At 42.6% G+C, this 19,070-nt stretch overlaps 2 protein-coding genes across 2 annotated transcripts; both read left to right on the top strand.

Moving 5' to 3' along the window:
- Positions 1–1,148: 1,148 nt before the first annotated feature.
- Positions 1,149–2,514, top strand: LOC141026356 (uncharacterized). Its single transcript, XM_073502771.1, has 3 exons — positions 1,149–1,495; positions 2,169–2,188; positions 2,285–2,514. The coding sequence occupies exons 1-3, from the start codon at positions 1,149–1,151 to the stop codon at positions 2,512–2,514; spliced, it is 597 nt and encodes a 198-aa protein (XP_073358872.1).
- Positions 2,515–6,751: 4,237 nt separating this feature from the next.
- On the top strand, positions 6,752–9,814 carry LOC141026357 (uncharacterized). Its single transcript, XM_073502774.1, has 2 exons — positions 6,752–7,108; positions 9,476–9,814. The coding sequence occupies exons 1-2, from the start codon at positions 6,752–6,754 to the stop codon at positions 9,812–9,814; spliced, it is 696 nt and encodes a 231-aa protein (XP_073358875.1).
- Positions 9,815–19,070: the final 9,256 nt, after the last annotated feature.

The following is a 19,070-nucleotide window of genomic DNA, read 5'->3' on the forward strand; positions in this document are numbered from 1 at the left end:
ATACCTTCTCTCGGAGACGTCGGCGCCGAGTTGATGGCCGCGGATAGTGCGTGGCAAACTAGAAGTGCCCGTATAGCGCGGTAGATGGCGGCAAGGATATACGGCGGGTTCACGCGAGGATGGGGCGGGAGTAGAACACTGAAGTCCGACCCCTCATGGCGGTGGGCGGTGACCGGCAACTCCTGTAATCCGTGTGAGCCCGGGTCTCCGATCTGATCTTGCAGCGGTCGTGGGAGCTGCGGATGGCACGGCCGGGTAGTTAGAAGGAGGCGCTGTAATTGCGGGATTTAGGGAGGGGTGGGCCGCGTTGAGTTATGTGAGATTTCAATAATATCACAATGATATCCCAAAACATCTAGAAAATATTGTCCTTGCTTTTTTAGTATTAACAATGGTTTCTTCGTGTCACATATGCCCGAAAAACGCCATACGTGACAAAACTTGCAATACATGTTGAAAATGGTCGACATTGTACTAATGAACGAAAAAATCACGTATGTGACGAAACTTCCAAAATTTGTTGAAGATGGTTGATTTGGAGATGTTCTACAATTTCACTACAATATTACATATTTATTTTATAATTAAAATTCAATGATGCAAGGTTTTACATGTTTTTCAATTGTTTTCAAACTTAAACTTTTTACACATGTCCAAGAAAGGCAATGTGGCAAGGTTTTACATGTTTTTCATTGTTATCAAACTTAAACTTGTCACATAAGACACGTGTACCAAAAAAGGAAGTGTTATTTTAGTATAAGTCAGAATGTCTCATAGGAAAAAAAAGATTTCATAGAAAAAAAACCCACCTACCTAACATGATATTTCACACACCACAACCCGCATACGACTACAAACGCAGTGATATGGGCCAGGATGCAGGCCCGTGGTGGGACTAAACTCAGACGCACGCGCACCCAGCAGTGCACAGAGCGCGGTTGCCATGACGGACTGCAACTGCGCCCCACCACAACTACCCCCACGTCCTAGACGAACCGCCTCCCCCACGTCCCCATCCCAGGCGTGAAAAAGCCCCAAATCGACTACATCACTGCCTCATTCCGAGAACCTCCATTGCCGCTTCCATCTCTTCTGCAAACAACCCACAAACATCTCTCTTTGAAGCCCGCAGTCGCAGGAGGAGGGCAATGGCGGAGGAAGCGTCTGCCAAGCGTCATTGTGGCCAGACGTCCCACCAGAGCGGCAACCTCGACGTCGTTCACGTTCCCGGTCAGAAGCGCGAGTACACCGTAACCCTCACAGGGGTTGAGCTCCACGGCAAGGAGATGCTGGAGGTCGTCTGCACCAGCGAACCAGACAAGGCCAACGAGATGATCTCTAGGATCAGGAGAAGCGCCTGCGGCTCGTACCCCCACATCATGGGCGTTGATGTGGAGTTTACCAAAGATGATGAACCTCCGCAGATGGCAGCAGTTCTGCAGATCAGCGTGGAGGGTCTCTGCCTCGTGTACCACATCGCTGCGGCCACAAAATGGTGAAGTATCCTACTCATTCACCCTCTTCCATTCATCAATACTGCTCCCTCGAAATTTCATTAGACTAGTTTCATACTAGATGTACTAGTGCAGTTCCTCAAAGTAGATGCACTAGAATATATTTTGACCCTGATGCACTTGATTAGTATCTGAAACTGTTGCACAAGATTAATTTGTGAGGTTGATGTACCAGTGTAGTTTCTCATCTTGATTCATTAGTGTAGTTTCTGAACTTGATGTAGTGAAGTAGTTTCTGAACTTGGTCTGGTGTTATTTTCACCACCAAAAAAACATAAGAACTTGGTGAAGCAGAGGTATATGTTATTTTATTCAAAATAATAAAACTAAACAGGCACTAAGAAAGCAAATAGATCATTGACTCAACTATATATTTCGAAAAGAAAAATAACATGGTGTACTTGATTTTAATTTCAGAACTTTGTGTAATAGTTTCTGAACTACATTCATCCATGACTTATACTGTATAAGCATCTACTCCATGTATTATTCACTTGTAAACCGTAAAAACAGAAGATTAAATCTTGAAAAATAAACACTAGTACTCCATGTATTCATCACTTGTCTCTCCCCTAGAAGGCCATAGCGCCTCAAAGAGCTCCTACAGGAGGAGAAGTTGTTCACCTTTGCCGGTTTCAGCATTAAAAATGACAGGGACAAGCTGAAGTTGTCTGGTTTGGAGATAAACCCCAACAAGCACATCGACATTCAGCGGAACTAAAGAGTTCCATACAACGGAAAACCGTACGACTCCTTGGCTGATGTTGCAGCCAGCGTCATCCACCCATTCTACAGAAAGATGAAGAAGAAGATCGACAGGGAGGCAGACCATAAACTGTGGGGGGACAGCCCACTGCCAAATTACCTCATCGAGTACGCAGCAATAGATGCGTACGCCACCTACAAGTCGTGGAAGATAATCGACAACATCAAAAGAGGTCTGGAAATTTCAAAAGAGCAGGAAGCGGACCCCTACAACCACTGCCACTATGCGGGATGAGGAGACATCAAAGTCTGCCTTCGTGTTGCTTGAGCTTGTGCTTGTCCTTTATCTTGTTGTTTGAAATTTGTAGTTTTCTTTTCTTGGGTTAAACCAGCTTGTTTATGTCATGTGTGTCAGAGTTGAACCAGTTTGTTTATGTCCTGTTTGTCAGGGTTGAACAAGTTTGCTTATGTCATCAAGTACATAGTTTGCTTATCTCGTTAAATAAGTTTACTAGCTTCCTATTTTGTTTGTCCATCAAAACAAAAATTCAATTAAATTGTGAATGGAACTTTGTGGCTTCTCTTCAATACTCCCTACGTAAACTAATATAAGAGCGTTTAGATCACTATTTTTGTAATCTAAACGCTCTTATATTAGTTTATAGAGGGAGTACTAGTTATCAATGGAACTAATAACAGAAGGTTGTGTCATGTGTAGTTTTGGTTCAGAATTGTATGGAAAAGAAAACAATTACTACAATTAGAACTAAACTCCATTAACCAAATCTACGAAAAAGGGTCCCCCAACCCCCCCCCCCCCCAGCTTTATACTATAAAGCAACAGCACCAATAATCCAACAACAAGTCAATACAGATTCAAGTTCAAGGAAGTCCCAAATAACCGCTGGGGCAACAACAAAACAAGCCCCAAACATAACAAGTTCATTTCATAGCGATACATGGCCCATTTACTGAACCTAGATATATATAGATAGGTACGGTAATACACAGCAAGTACTCGGAAACAAGAGCTAACATACCAAGTTCATTTCACATCGAAACATGGCCCAACCAGTTCTAAATGAGGTTGATGGTGATCATCATCCTCAAGTCACGGCGACGGGTGTTCGCAACAGTGAGTAGGATGCCCTGACCTACCCAAAGATTCTTGCCATGAAGGAACTTCTTCCACCCCGCCCGGTTGAAGACAGTGCGACCGTCCGTGTCCACTGCGTAGGCACAGGTGGTGATGGAGCCCGTTCTGGTAAGGCGTAGTCCAGCAGCCATGCCTTCTTCATGCGGCTCGATGCCACAGCTAACAAATAACCTCTTAGGTAATTTCTGAAAATAGTTGATATGATATATGAGCATGTCACGTGCAATTATCAGCAAATCATACACTTGAAGACACATATATCATTGGATTCAACACTGAGCATATATATCATCACATCACTACACTAGATGCTAATCATCAAATTACTACAGTAATTAAGCATATCATTATTTACTACGTACACTAACCATATCATCGCATATTACTACACTACATAAGGATATATCGCATTACTACAACACATGCATACCATAAAAAATTCTGCACTAAATGAATTCTACACATGGCATATCATCACAGTACTACAACATGCATATCATATCAACTAGTACACTTATTAAGCATGCATATCATGTAATTACCACAGTAAGTAACATAAGATGAGATGCTGTTTAACATCCGTCCTTATGAGGCGGGTCACGAATGGCATCCCGACGTAGTCTTCACGTAGCGGAAGCATGTCCCAGAGGTTGCACGTTTCATCGCCGCTCAGCCTCAGTCTTTGGGCATAGAGTACTTCATCAAGTGGGTTCTCATGATCATCTGAATCCTCACCATCGTCCTCCTCATGAACTTCATCCTCACTATCGGAAATCAAATTCAGATAGATAACAGAAATCCTGGGCCTTTCTCCTCTGAAGGAGAAGCTGATCAATTCACCCCCACTAAGACGCAACCGGGCGATGAAACGATCCCATTCATCTCCTCCAATCTGGGTTATCGTTCGCCCCTTATCGACATGCATAGTGTACGGCCCCCCAAGAGCGTCGAAGGTCACGGTGTCTCCGACAAGCTCATTGAATGCCAATCTCACATTGCATGGGACGATCTGTGCAAGATAAAAACAAATAACAAACACAATGCATTAGTGGAAATAGCAATAAAAACAAAATTAATGAACTGTCAGAAGGTTCATATAAATTGTTACCGCTGCAAAAACAAAAGTAGGCTGGAAGTAGATGCCGAACAGCGTGGCAGTACAAAGGCTGGTCCGGCACCGTGACTTGCACCGTCGACACGGTGCTTCCTCCATTCTACACAGAACATGTTGAACTCTAAGTTGAATTGTACGCTACCATAGTACAATACAAAGATCATACATATAATAAATCATAGTGATAACCTAAAATGCAATGCCTATTAAATCTGTTTACCATCATCTACCTAAAAAAGCAATGCCAATGACAATGGCAATGCTAGTATCATCTAATAAATCCCAATCAGATCCAATCAATTGTCAGTACTACATACTATAGTGAAGAATGGATGAAATATTTTGATTTATTTTTTCACACATAGGGCCTCATTTTGATTTGCATAGGGCCTCTCTTTTCCCTGGTACGGCTCAGATCCTACACTATGACATCCATCAATCTATCAAAGAACCATCATATCAATCAACAAATCATCTACCGCATGTATCAAATAACATTTCTGGATCAGATCCGCGCCCGGAGGGAGACGCATGCGGTTTGGGAAGGGAAGAAGATTCGCGAGGCGGATGAGGGGAGATCTCACCTACTTGCCGGAGTTGGCGGCGGCCGCGCAGATCCGGCGGCGAAGGGAGGCGGCGCCGGGAGCTGGCGGCGGCGACGCTTGTCGAGAAGGGGACGAAGAAGTTGAAAATTATGTGGAGTACTAGGTGCACTTAGCCAAATGTGGTACATGTGGTGGCGCGTTTGTGTGGATGACAAGGGGACCCCACGTGTCGGTACCCATCGAAAAAAAATTGGCATTTCCAACTGCCTCATGGGGATTCGAACCAGGGCCATGCGGGTGTGTGGTAAAGGGTCTAACCCGTTCGGCTGATGCAGTGTGTTCGGCTGAACCAATTTGCCTCTCCTTAAGACATTTATCCAGACACAGACACACGAAAAAAACCCATGCACCGAGGTTGTGCTCCATGTGTGGCATAAGTGGTCCTGTGAAGCTGCAACTAGGACCAATGTTGATATATGTTGTTATTAGCTAGGGTACCAACACTATATAATGGCTTATGTGATCCTTGCTAGTAAAAAAACCATTGTCCATGTTGGCCCAAGAGGCACGTTTGAGTGCAACGTGTCAATATAGGTGCATTTGGCCCTTATGGCATCCGTGAGTCCAAAGAGACCATGATTAGTGAAAACACATGAAGATTGCTACATGACAGGCCGTTGGCGTGTCTTGGTATGCACTGTGCGTGCAATGTGACTACGAAAAGTTGTTGCATGTCGAGACGTAGTTTATCGGTGCATGTGGATCCTATAGGCTTATTTGTTCCTTGTTTGTGGGCATGGTGCGTGTTGGCCCAAGTGACATGTGTCAGTGCATTGTGACATCTATTGGTGCATCTGGCCCTTATACCAATTATTTGTGCAAAGAGATCAAGATTGATACATGTTGGTCCATTGTCGCATCTTGGAGTGGAATGTGACTAGAAGAATTGGTGAATGATTTGGACCCCTTATGGCATGTATCAATCTAATGAGACCAATGTTGTTGCATGTTGGTCAAGATGGTATCGACATGTGGAGTGTGAATATTACTGGTACATGTCCGTCGTTATAGCTCTGTGTGTCGAAGGAGAACAAGTTTGGTGCATGCTCTTGTGTGCCAAGATGTTATGTGGGAACAAAAAAAACTGTCAATAGTTCATTTCTGTGGGCCCAGAAACAATGAGAATTATTTTTGGAGTACCTATTTGTAAATTTTGCACAGTTCTAGCTGGGTGCTGATGTGGAATGTGTTTTTTCCCGCGGTGCACTTACAAACTGGACTCACTTGTCACGAATCATGTCAACCCACCCAAAATGGCGGATTAGACCTAACTGCAACAAATTACCCCAATATGTGTGTTTTTTGTGCAACAAACCTGTAAAGTAGGTGTTCTATGAAAAAGTAACACCAAAAGTAGGTGATTTGTGCAATTTCCTCGCTAAACCACAGGTCAAAAAATAAAAACTACAAATTCATGACAAAAATTAAATGAAAGCGGTTGGGGCGTGCACGAGCACACGACGCCACGCGTCTAGCCTCGGTAACTCCAAACGTCCACCCCCACACGCCAAATAAAGGTCGCCTCCCCCACCCCCGTCTCCCCCACCCCCCACCCCTGCTGCTTTTCTTCCCCAGATCAGCAAAAACCCTCTCCTCTCACCTCGAACCAACCTCCTACGAGCCAGCAACCACCTCCCTTGCCCTTCGTCATCGGAAGATGAAGGCCGGCCGTGAAGACGCGGCGGTGGAGAAGGACGCAGCGGTAGAAGCTGTGGAGAAGCCTGCTGAGGTCATTGCCGCCGCGGTTGGCGCGGCCGAGGGCGCCGTCGCGGCAACGGGAGGCGACGCACCATCTGTTGTGAGTGCTCCGGCCGCCATCGCAGCGGTCGAGCCTGCGGTCAGGGAGCAGGTGGAGGAGGAGGTGGCGGTGGATCTAGAGGAGCAGAGGCTCAAGCGGAAGCGCGAGCAGTACGAGCTCATCGACAAGAGCTATGAGGAGGCCCACCTTGACGCTCAGGAAGTGCAGGACGAGGCCATCGAGTTCGACGAGGAGGTCGACGACGAGCTCTCGGAGGTACTACTCTGTTCTGTTCTATTCTCCTTCTCTGTTTTTGGGGTTTTCTCCCTTGGGGTTTTCTCCTGAATTGCATGCAGCACCGATTAGATTTCGTCCAGATAGGTTATGTTTCTTGATCTCTCCCTTAGGGTTAGGATTAGTACTAGTTTTTTCGTACATTTGGAAGGAAACCCCTTCAATCTGAAAGCTGGCATGGAACAGTAGTCATGTAGGCCTAAAATCCCCCTGTGCGTGCAACAGTAGTCATAATCAGTTCTGCTGTAGAAAACGGTGTATTTGTTAGGTATCACCTCTTTGATTCGTACGATTTCCAAAACGCAGGAATAGGGAAAACGTGGGATTAGAGTGGCATGTCATTTTGAATCCTACAGGATTGTATGAGTGTTTGATTGTAAATACTAAAAACGTAGGATTCTTTCAGACAGGTTTGAGTGGATGGAAAATTTCCTACAAATTTGTTTATTTAATGACAGTCAATAAGAGGATCAATGATTAATATCTAGAACATGGAAAGTTGACATGCAACAGTAAATATTTATCAACATTGCTTGAGCTTCTATAAATGGTAACTTTTAAAACATGTACTCTGGAAACAACTTTGAATATTTGCTGTTGGATGAAGCCAATCCAACGGTGGACAGATGGGAAATCCCAGCATTTTTGGCCATTCGATATCTTATTTACTACAAAAGAAAAATTCCAAGCATGCGTACTATATAGAATATTCCATTTGTAAGCTCAAGCACAATGCTACCTATGCACAAACAACCTCATAGCACTATGTTTCTCCATTGTTATAGAATCTTGGATACTTTAACAGCGCAAGCTCTTTTCTTCTAAATGAATTGCTAATGCTTTGAACTTTGTGAATCTGAATGCATAATATGCACAAACATTATCACTTTATTAAAGAAAACACACAAAAAAATCCAATGCTACAGTAGCATAGCAATGTAAGTGGACCTGAAATAATTGACATTAACTGTTGCTTTCACGCCCAATGCACGTGTGCCTTGCTAGTAGCAACAAGAGTATCAACGATGAGAGTTTAAATCAGTACAACCCCTCTTACAACTATGCTCTGTTCCTCAATTGTGCAACCCATTATCTGGTTTTGCTATTCATGAAACTATGCTCCGTTCTTCAATAGTGGCAACCCATTATCTGGTTTTGGTATGCATGAAACTGGGCCACATCATCGAGTCATGCATCTGGTCAGTACTCATGCATGCAGTAACAATTTACGGCCACTGCCTGCCATTAACAACAAACATGGATTACTTCTTATCTTGCACAAATCAATCCATGAAACTATGCCACATCAGTAATCATGCATGCCAAGTCCATGCAATAGTACATTTCTAGCAACAAGATTTTCTATTGCATTCTTACTATATAGAATTTTCCATTACTAAGCGTAATCATAATGCTCCATATGCACAAAGCTGATACCACATTTTCTCCTTTCTTATAGAATCTTTCTTACCTTAACAGTGCAAACTTTTTCTATCTGCTTCATGATTTCCATATAATGAAGTGGACTATGCATCTTATTTTCAATCTGATTACCAAATCTGTTGAGACCTAGTAAACAGTACATTTATTTAGTTGTCAGAAAAACTTGTTTATTTGATGAAAATCATGAAGCCATACAGCTATATTGTGAAGACATTTTCTGATTGCAGCCAGTAATTCATTGCAGAGTTTCTTATGTACGCACCCTATGTAATTATTAGCAACAAGGATGAGTAATTAAAGCCATAATTTCTTATGTTCGCAACCGATGTACCTCAATCCAAAATTTCTATTTTTTTATACATAATTCATGACCTCATTCATATGTTTTGTTGTCTTCAAAATATCAAGTGAGGGCAATCTTTTGTTTGTTGATGGGGTAGTTTTACTTTGTAGTATGTACTCATCTAGTTTGAATATCATTAAATTAGATATTGTCTGGTATCTCTTTATGATAAAACCAGATCATACAACATATTGTTGCAAGAAATGATCATGTGTTTGGAATTATCTATTTTCAGTATGAACTAAAATATGTGCTTGAATGCAGTAAAGTGATTTGTTCATACCGTAAAACCTGATCACTTTAGTTAATTGTCAACTTAGATTGTACAAATAGGAGTACTTTAGAGGGGAGAATAGCTACGCATGCAAAGCAAAGAAAAAAGAACAAGAAAGATAACAAATAATACATAAACATATATTGCAATACATGAGGTACATGTTGTGTGAATCATCTGATTGATCATATTTTAGTATTCCTACTTTAGGAATGTACTTCATACTCTTATGAAATGCTACATTTATGTATTCCTAATCTGACATAGCTGTCGATCAACTAACACACAGGAAGATGACGAAGACGTGGATGATAGTAAGGAGAGCAGGGACAGCAAGAGCCGCTACGTCCTCAGGAGGCTGCGGAATGGGGAAATCCCATACCGCAGCGGATACAATGGGCTCTACGGCAACATAGCCTGCCCCTTCTGCTTCGCGATTATCAAGAGCGACTACGACAGCCTGATCATGCATGCCACCTATATCGGCCGTGGTAATGGGAGGAACCGCAAGCCCCACGTCCGGGCTAAACATGCCGCTTTTGGTGCCTTCCTCAGGAAGTACGCGAAGGGGCATCTGCCATTCTACCTCCCGAGGCCTCCTCGTCCGGCCAAGATGCCAAGGATCTGACTGCTGGCCCACCCTACTTAAGACTGTTTTTATGTTATGGTTGTCGTGTGATACTTCTGCCCCACCGTACTGCTTGAACTTATGCGCCGGTTTATATTTTGGGTTCTGACTGTTTAACATGCTATGTTTAAGTGTTTGGTAGTACATTGCTCATTTCTGGTAATGGCCAACTTCCAATGCTACGTGCTTAGGTCCATGTTAACAATAATAAACATGGTTTTCTGAAGCAGCAGTGCCAATTTGTACATGATAGGCGCCTAATTAAGCGTCTACCCTGTACTAATAAGCGTCGTTGCTTCATTAAACTATTGTTTATCTTGTTAGCACCTACCCTAAGTGCATTGCGGTCAACCTTGCCTAATACCTCCACTATGGTGATATATGGTACATATATGTTATGACTCTAACTGAAGATGCTAATGCTATATCTTGCACTGAATTTGGTATGTTTAGAAATAATGACATTCAAGTTATTTCTATGGACAGTTAAACCATTATAAATGAGCTTGTATTAATAGCTGCCAAAAGTAGAGCACACAAATGTTTGCCAGGAGTACATACTGCCATTTGAAGCAAAACAAATGAGCATGCATTAGTAATTGCTAGAAATGTAGCATGCACATGATTGCCTAAAGTACCTATTGCCACTTTTTGACATGCACTTAGGTTGTACTATAAGATATTGCCAAAAGTACATCATGCAAATGATTGGCAGAATGACCTATTGGCAGCTCAACCAAAAGAACTGAGCATGCATCCCTAATTGCCAAAATTACATAATGTTCGTGATTTCCAAAAGTATGTACTGCGATAGCAGAGATTGCTATATTGTGGTATGTTATCATACCCTACTTTTTACGGTCTTAGCTGGTGTTAGCAAGCCATCTTTCACCGCTCGTCGATGCACGTTTGATAAAGTTCAATCACCAAATCGTAAATGACAAATGTATCATAAGTAGTGCTAACTACGGTGCTACCCAGTACGTACCTAAACTACCATTTGGTTAACTTGAATGGGCTCGATATAGCTTGTGATGTCTTGCGTGAGCGTCTTGACATCGAAGAAGCCACTTGTTTAGCAATGGTCTTGCTATCAAATTTCACTCTGAGCTCTTCCATAGTTTTTGATTTTTTAGCTTGCACTTCATCGACAAGCTTCCTCGGGCGTCCACGTCCTCTCCGCTTTTTTGGGGAGCTCGGGGTGTCGGGATCCTTTGCGGAGCTCGACGTGTCTGACATCTTGCACTCAACAGTACCGATAATTTCTTGGACATCGTGTTCTGAACCTGTAGGTTGCGATGCAACGTGGGCTTCATACGTCTCCGCCTGTAAAGCAGACATGAGTGCATTCGGTAGCGTCATGACACATATGAATAAAATAAAATATTCGTGCTTTTTCCGTTAACTGTTATGGGGTACTTGTATGTTTCCATGCGAAGACTGTTGCAATCTGAACGCAGCAAGCCTGAAACTATTTTCCAGTTAAATATATCTATCTGTGACTACATTTGATAAGCGACACATATGTCAGCACAGCTTTCAGTCATAAGATATTCTACAAGAAAATATAGTGTTTGGCTCACCTGCTCTACTTTGTGGGTAAATACTTCACCGTTCCATGTCAACGTGTACTTCAGTGTGAAAAACGCACATGAATGCTTGCAGTGTTTAGTTTAGGTTTTAGTAAACTTGGACGTGCCGACAAGGAATAATTTAGGAGGTCGTACGTACCCGTCATTCTGTTGCGGTATGTCGTCATAGCGTACTACTTCCCAGTCGGTAAATTTGATGGGCTTAGCTGGTGTTACCAAGCCATCCTTCACTGCTTCGTTCATGCAGGCTTGAATCGCCTCCACCTAGCATAATACGAGTATTACGAAGGGTTACGGTGATTTGGGAGTTCATGTGCCATGCGACAATAAAGAGGCAGCAAGATAAAGCTTACACGAGCAGTTTCCTTGTACTCGTCAAATTGATTTTTCAAAGAGTTTAGGATTTGAATCTCCTCTTTGTCGAATATGAACACCATTGCCATCCAGTGGTTATCGTTCACATTCAACGGGATGTGGACCTGCCGTAAAGTCAAAGAGGACTCATTCCACGGAATAATTTATATAAGGTAACAATTATGGTTCGGGGGACCCCTGAAATATTTCATCTACACTATCTATTATGATATATGAAAGTGAGGAAAATGGGTACCTTCCGGCGTCCTACAAATTTATTTGCAATACGGTGAACCCACGAGCTTCCACGGCCCTTTGGAATAACCCCTTTTGTTTGTAAAAGCTTTCTGGTTTCATTGGGGGGTATGACTGAGGTAGTAACAGTCTCAAATCCGCTGATGTGAGCATACGCCATAATAACCTGCCAAATTTGTAATCATATAATGATGTGCCAACAGTTCAAATAGTTGTTGTACAATGGAGTACAAGGGGCTTACATCACCACAGATGTATTTTTCATCGTAAATTGGCTTCAGTTGTTCCGCTCTTAGGGGAATGTCTCCGATTTGAACGACTTCAACAGGGCCGTGTGTTCCCGGGATGAAAATGGTTGCCTCTTTGTCCTCAGCGGTGAGCACGTAATCATTATCAAACAGAGGCTTCATCGGTGTGATTCGAGGATCGTCCTTGTTTGGCAGGACGTGTCTGGCACTTGGTGTTGGAGTCGAAGTACGTGGCGTGGATGCGTCGAACTTAGGAGTCGCCATGAAGGGATCACTGCACACATTGACTTGTTCCTACAACAACAAAAAATGGTCAATTATAATTAGTTTGGTAATACTACTTATGCGGTGGGCCATAATTATTACCTCGACGCCTGCTTTCTGTGACTCGGATTGTCGGCTAACCTTACTTTTGTTTTTTAATTCCTGTAACAATTATAACAATAATGAATATGGAGGAACATATTCGTAACAATAAAAAATGCATAACATGACATACCTTCAGTTCCCTCCTTAAGTCCTTAATTTCGTCCTCGAGCAGCGAGAGCCTAGGATTACTGCCAGACTTACTCTTAATGTTGATTAACTCTTCGCTCAGGGTGAGGAATTTCGCGTCAAATCTATGCTAAAATTCCATTAACTGTCTGCCTATCTTCTTTTCTTGCTCAGCACAACGTGCATTCAGGGCTGCAACTATCATTTCCACCTGTGCAAACGAAATAACACCCCGTTCACAAGAAAGCAAAATGAATGAGTTTTGATGCGACCTTTTACAGATCTTGGAAAATGAAAATTGTCTTTGTTGGGCTTACTTGGTGGCTACTCATATTTTGACCTTGTGATTGTGCTCGGGATGAATCACCTTCATCCACACGTACAAATTTTTGGCTTCCTGGATCCTTTCTATTGTTGGCCTCTGGTTGTCGAGCACAAATTTCCATCACAACCTTTGAATCAGGTACAATGAATCAGTAGTAGCAAATAAATAACTGGATATATACATGAGTCAAAACTAGAAACACACCAGTCCTTTATGAAGACCTCCTGAGGTGTAAGCTTCTGCTCTTATTACGCACGTGCATTTGTCCCATCGTGCGATCAATGGTGGGGGTATAGGAGTATAGATCAATTTGCCGGAACGCAGGTGCTCCCAGTACCAAATCTTCACAATAAATTACTTCGTCAATATAGAGAGATATAGAAAAGAAAAACAATTGTACAATGTTAACTAGTGATGTTGCACTAACCTGAAGCAGAGGTAGATTTCCCCGTAGAGATACTTGATCAAGAGAGTTAAATTTGTGTATGGACATGAACAAGTGTTTCATTGTGAAACATCCCCAGTTAAATCTCGGAAGGCTTTTAATATCCGCAACAAGTTTAAGGTATTTCGCATCGACATCAGATTGTGTTGTTGGTGCTAAAACTGTGCCAATAGCGAATAGAACGAACCGCGTCAGGAAATCATTGTCTGGAGTTTCGGAACTTAAGATCTCTCTCTCTCAAGGTCAGCCAGATCAATGCTCCCATTTTTTTGAAATGTGTTAAACAAATTTGGATCTGGTGCGCTTTCCAGCTTTTTATCGATATCCTCCCCTTCTATCGCAAGGCCAAATATATGGTGCACGTCTTCTGCGTTGATAGGAATGGGTGTTTTACCTATGGTAATGGACGATGTCTCACTATCGAAGCTCTTTGCTAGTCTTATCAACATAATGCGCCGGAGTTTAAATTCACGAATCATGTTTAGACACCCAAGACGTGTATCGCTTATGATATTCTCTATGTGTTTTGATGACAACAATTTCATGACTTTGGCGAGCCTTGACAGTGAGCACACTAACTTCATATGGCCGTGTTTCCTCAAGATTTCCTGCAAAAGTGGCAATAGATTTTATCGAGTATGAAAGAAGGGTCTGCAAGTGCAGTTTTCAAATGAAATGTCAACTACGTACCTCATTGGTCATTTCAGAGACGTGTTTTTCTCCATTTGCAGGACTTTTAACAGTAGTTTCCATTTTACTGGCACCTAAGGAACAGAAGCAAAACCGGTTCAATTTATTTGACCTTCACGTTGAGAAATGTGTAACAAAAATAAAAACTTATACGCAGGCACGGATGAGTTTATTAAATAATATGAACTACATGTAACTTTAAGCACACTACAGATTTTGGTCATGCATAACATTGGGACAGTTCAACTAGGGTTTTGGGATTGCATAAACATACGACGTGTTATTTCATTAAAGAGATACCCTTGTTGTGGTATTACCTCTTCGGACATTCGTGTAGTGTGCCAAGATTGATTACAAGATAGTTATTAATGAGAGCTATGCTGAGGTAATCTTGACGACTGGAATAACTTGTGGGAAACCTATTAGGGCTTTACTAGTAGACGTGCATGTCTGAGAAAGATTAAAAAGAGCTATGATCACGTAACCTTCTGTCGTCGGCGGTGGCGGCCTAATGCTCCACGCGGATAGTGCGTCCCACACTAGACGTGGATGTGTGGCGCTCGATGGCAGCAACAGGAGCAGCGGCGCGTTGACGCGCGTAGGAGGCGGCGACAACACCACTCCCGTCCGACCCCTCAAGCGACGTTGGCGGTGGGCGGTGGGCGGAGGGCGGCGGCTACAATCTGATCTTGCAGCGGTCGTGGGAGGTGGTAGGGGACCTGGATGCTGCGGGTGGTTACGAGGGAGGAGCTGTAATCGTGGGATTTCGGGAGATCTGGGCGGCGTGAGTTATGGGAGGTTGAAACATTAGCATGTAATTGGCCAAAACAAATGTAATGTTCCGAAGAAAAAACAAATGTGTCGTCGAGAAAGGAATGCATTTTTGAAGTGGTAAAATATGTTGTTTGTTCTGAAAATGCCCGAAAATTGGCCGTACGTGACTAAACTTGCAACTTCGCTGAAAATGGTTGAAATTTGAAAGTACCCCAATAATTACCATGGCTTGCAACCCTGCAAAGTTGGGTTGATTTCAGGTAGGTCAACAAACCAGCATGTGATTTCGGAGGTGCCAGTCAAGGCCGCAAGGGCGTGTTTGGGGGCACCCCCATGTTTAGTAGATCATCTACAGTACAAAATGATGTGTACTAATTCCCATGGAATCCCATGACCAAAACAAGCTGCCATGTGAAATGCTTCTCAGTTTTGACTAAGATTTACACATGAAAAAATTTCAAACTTAGATGAAAATGGTTCAAACTTCGCATATGTATCCCTAACATGGCCATGGATTGTAACGATACAAACTTGGCGGTCATTTAATATAGGTCAATAAACCAACATGTGCTTTCGGAGGGTACAAGGATAGCCCGGAAGGGCCCGTCTCGGGCCACCTCCTTCAATACACCATGTACATAGGATTCCAAGTTATTTTGATGCCATCCCATGAACCAAATCAAGCATGCATGCACAGTGCGTTCAAGGTTACACATGATTTTCATGATTTTTTCACCTCCCAGACGGTCTACCCGTAGACAACCATCGAAAGTGGTAGCACATGATGCCTTCAAGGTTTATTGCCTAAGGGTAGACCTAATTGACACCATACCAAGTGCGAACATTGGTTCAAACTGGATTCCATCCATGGAGTCGATGCAGTACACGCACTGCCTCCGTCCAGAACCTTCGTCCTACACTGTCGAATGTAAAAACCAAGTAGATCATGCTTCATGTGGAATGAACCCAAGTTATAACATGCAATGGAAAATGTTACATTACAGGCTTCCAGGATAACATTAAAATGAGTTTCAGCAAAATTTGCAAGTTTTGGCAATTGCGGCCACTTTTCGAGCATTTATGACCGAAAAATGGAAGAAAAACGGAAAATCTAGTAGAAACTTCCAACCATTGTGCATGCATGCTTCATTTAGTCATCGGAGGCCATGAAATATACTTGACAAAATATAAAGATGGTGTGAATATGGAGGTTCCCCGACACAAGCCGTTCCGGCCGAGCCTGGCGCCCTTTGAGAGAAGATGCTATAGTACTATCCTGACCTGTATAAAATTGACCCAACTTTTTCGGGTGACTATTGAAGGCCATGTTAGGCCTCAATGCCATGTTTGAACCATTTTTTTAAAATTTGCAATATGATTCACGTGTGGCCAGTTTTCGAGTATTTTCAGCCGAAAAAATTACCGTACATGCAAAATTTTGTGTAAACTGAATAGCATTTTTGCATGCTTGCTTGATTTTGTCATGAGATGTACTTTAAAAGCTTGGGAGAATTTCACAAATTTCATGTTGTACTTGCTTCACAAAGTGGACAGTGCAGTTCGAAGGTTCTAGACGGGAGCAGTTGATGTGCCCGAGCTTTCATACGACATGGAATCCGGTGTAGGCCAATGATCCAACTAGGCTTGGTGTGTCAACTAGGTCCACCATAGGACAAACAAAGTGTAATGCATCATGTGCCCCCTCCTTTCGATGTGTGGCTAGGGGGGTAGACCATGCAGGCGATGTTTCTTTTTCGCTTCGAAATTGCAGAAGGATTATAAATGTTGGATAAATTAAAAACCATTGTGAATGCATTATTGATTTTCTCATGGGAGATCATGAAATAAAGGTGGCATCATTTGTGGATATTGTAAACACGGAGTTGCTCCAATACGCGCCCTTCCTTTAGGCTAACATGGCATCCTCTGAGAAGACACATGCTGGTTTGTTGACCTTCCTTGAATCGACACAATTTTTGGGGTAACAACTCATGGTCATGTTAGTCCTCCATGCCAAGTTTGAAGTATTCATAGTAAAGTTTGCAACTAATCTCACGTGGGGCCAATTTTCAGGCATTTTCCATATAAATAAATCCCAATACGTGGAGAAGTTGTCGAAGCTGAAAACCATATTTGCATGTTTGCTTGATATTCTCATGGGAGGGCATGAAAAAAAGTTGCAATCATTTGTATGTGGTGTTAACATGGAGGTGCTCCCGGACTCGCCCTTCCGGGCTAGCCTGGCACCCTCCGAAAATGCTCGATGGTTTTTTCACATATCTTTAGTCAACCGAACTTTTTTGCGGCGACAATTCATGGCCATTGTACGCCTCCATGCCTAGTTTGAACCATTTTCAACAATGATTGCAAGTGTTGTCACGTGCGGCCACATTCGGGCATTTTCGTCCGAAAATGAAAAACTTCGCAAAATTAAAAACCATTTTGCATGCTTGCTTGCATTGGTCATGGCATGTATAGTTTTGAAACTTATTTGGAAAATGGACAAGGCCAATTTTGGAATTATATATCGTTCAAACTTGTTTCGAACCAAAAACCTAGTTCACCCTTATGAAATGTATTTTTTAGCACAACATAATGTTCTTTTTTTATCTTGATGATATATGTTAAAAGATCCCATAACTCGCGCACGCCACCTCTCCCGAAATCCCGTGATTGCACCGCCTTCCTCCTAACCACCCGTGGCATCGGGGCCTCCTACCACTGCCACGACCGCTCCAATGTAAGATCGGAGACGCCGGGCGTACGCGCTTTTCGAAATCTCCGGACGCCGCCACCGCCGCCGCCATCGCCAGCTTAGGGGTCGGAAGTGACTGCTCTTTTCGCCCCCTCCTCCTCACGTCCCTCTCTCGAGCGAAAATGGTTAACGAGATCAGCGCGGTATGTATTTGCACTATACAATCTGTCAGATCTGAATTCAACTGCTAGCACTAATCTTTAAGACTGTACGTACTAGTAATGAGATTGATCTCGATTCGCAGTGTGGTATTTGTTTGGACACTAAGGGTTTATGCTCCGGTGAGCATCGTATGAGGGAGTTTTGTACCGTCACCCTGCGCGCGGGATTTGCAAACAAGACAGTAAGATCCAGGATGACATGACCCGTAGCAAATATCATGAGAAATTTAGTACTCCGTCCGATCCAAAATTAATGTGTTAGATTCATGTAGATACGCATGTATCTAGTCATGTTTTCTGCATGGATACATCCGTATGTACAAAAATTTGTCCAGAAAATTTTGGACGGAGGCACTAATATTGAACGAATTGTACTCGGACCCTTTGTACTCAGCCAGTTGTTTGTAATGTTTACTGCAAAAAGAGTTATATCTCATGTTGATTTCTTAGATGATAAAATGGTTTTGTGTACGTGCATGTAAATTTAAATCTTCTATGGGGTTATACGATAATACTGCTAAGAAGTAGTGAACTATACTATGCTAGTCATCTATGATTGGACAAATTCTTTAGATTAACAGGCAGTTCATATATATTAACAATCGTACATATGCTACTCAGGTAATCCCCTGCTACGACAGATACAGTTTCACGCAGAAATTTGGAGTGCCCTTGGGAAAATATGGGAACTTTGAAGCAAGTTTCAGTACCAATGAGGGGTTTGAATTCCCATGTGAGATTACCAATGACAATGAGTTAACATACATTTCAAGGGAGTCTTGGAAGGAATTTGTTAGAGTTTACACGCCACATGTGGGTCAGGAGATTACGTTCAGTACTGACAATTCAGAAGTACCAAGTAGCGTTGTGACAACTGGGAATTTGCCTATCATACATCCGAGTAAGATACTCTTTTGCTCCTGCAAGTTTTATTACTCTAAAATTATCATATACCATATATAATAAATTAAATTGTATGTGCTATAATATTGTAGCATACTACCAATTGTCCAATGAGAAAAGAAATATTATTGACAATGTCGCTGTAACTGAGGGGACAAGCTTAAACTTGAGAATGATGGAGTATGTCATACACCAAGTGATGGACCTTGACAAGTTAGTGCAGCGTCATGATGCTGGAAACTATGATCAAGGAAGAGCA

Source organism: Aegilops tauschii, chromosome 7, assembly GCF_002575655.3.
Source record: "Aegilops tauschii subsp. strangulata cultivar AL8/78 chromosome 7, Aet v6.0, whole genome shotgun sequence".
Taxonomy (NCBI): Eukaryota; Viridiplantae; Streptophyta; class Magnoliopsida; order Poales; family Poaceae; genus Aegilops; species Aegilops tauschii.

Coding starts and splice junctions, on each gene's coding strand:
- LOC141026356 (XM_073502771.1), top strand. CDS start 1,149: ATGGCGGAGGAAGCGTCTGCCAAGCGTCATTGTGGCCAGACGTCCCAC. Junction 1,496..2,168: donor ATCGCTGCGGCCACAAAATG/GTGAAGTATCCT, acceptor TAAAAATGACAG/GGACAAGCTGAAGTTGTCTG. Junction 2,189..2,284: donor GGACAAGCTGAAGTTGTCTG/GTTTGGAGATAA, acceptor CTGATGTTGCAG/CCAGCGTCATCCACCCATTC.
- LOC141026357 (XM_073502774.1), top strand. CDS start 6,752: ATGAAGGCCGGCCGTGAAGACGCGGCGGTGGAGAAGGACGCAGCGGTA. Junction 7,109..9,475: donor TCGACGACGAGCTCTCGGAG/GTACTACTCTGT, acceptor ACTAACACACAG/GAAGATGACGAAGACGTGGA.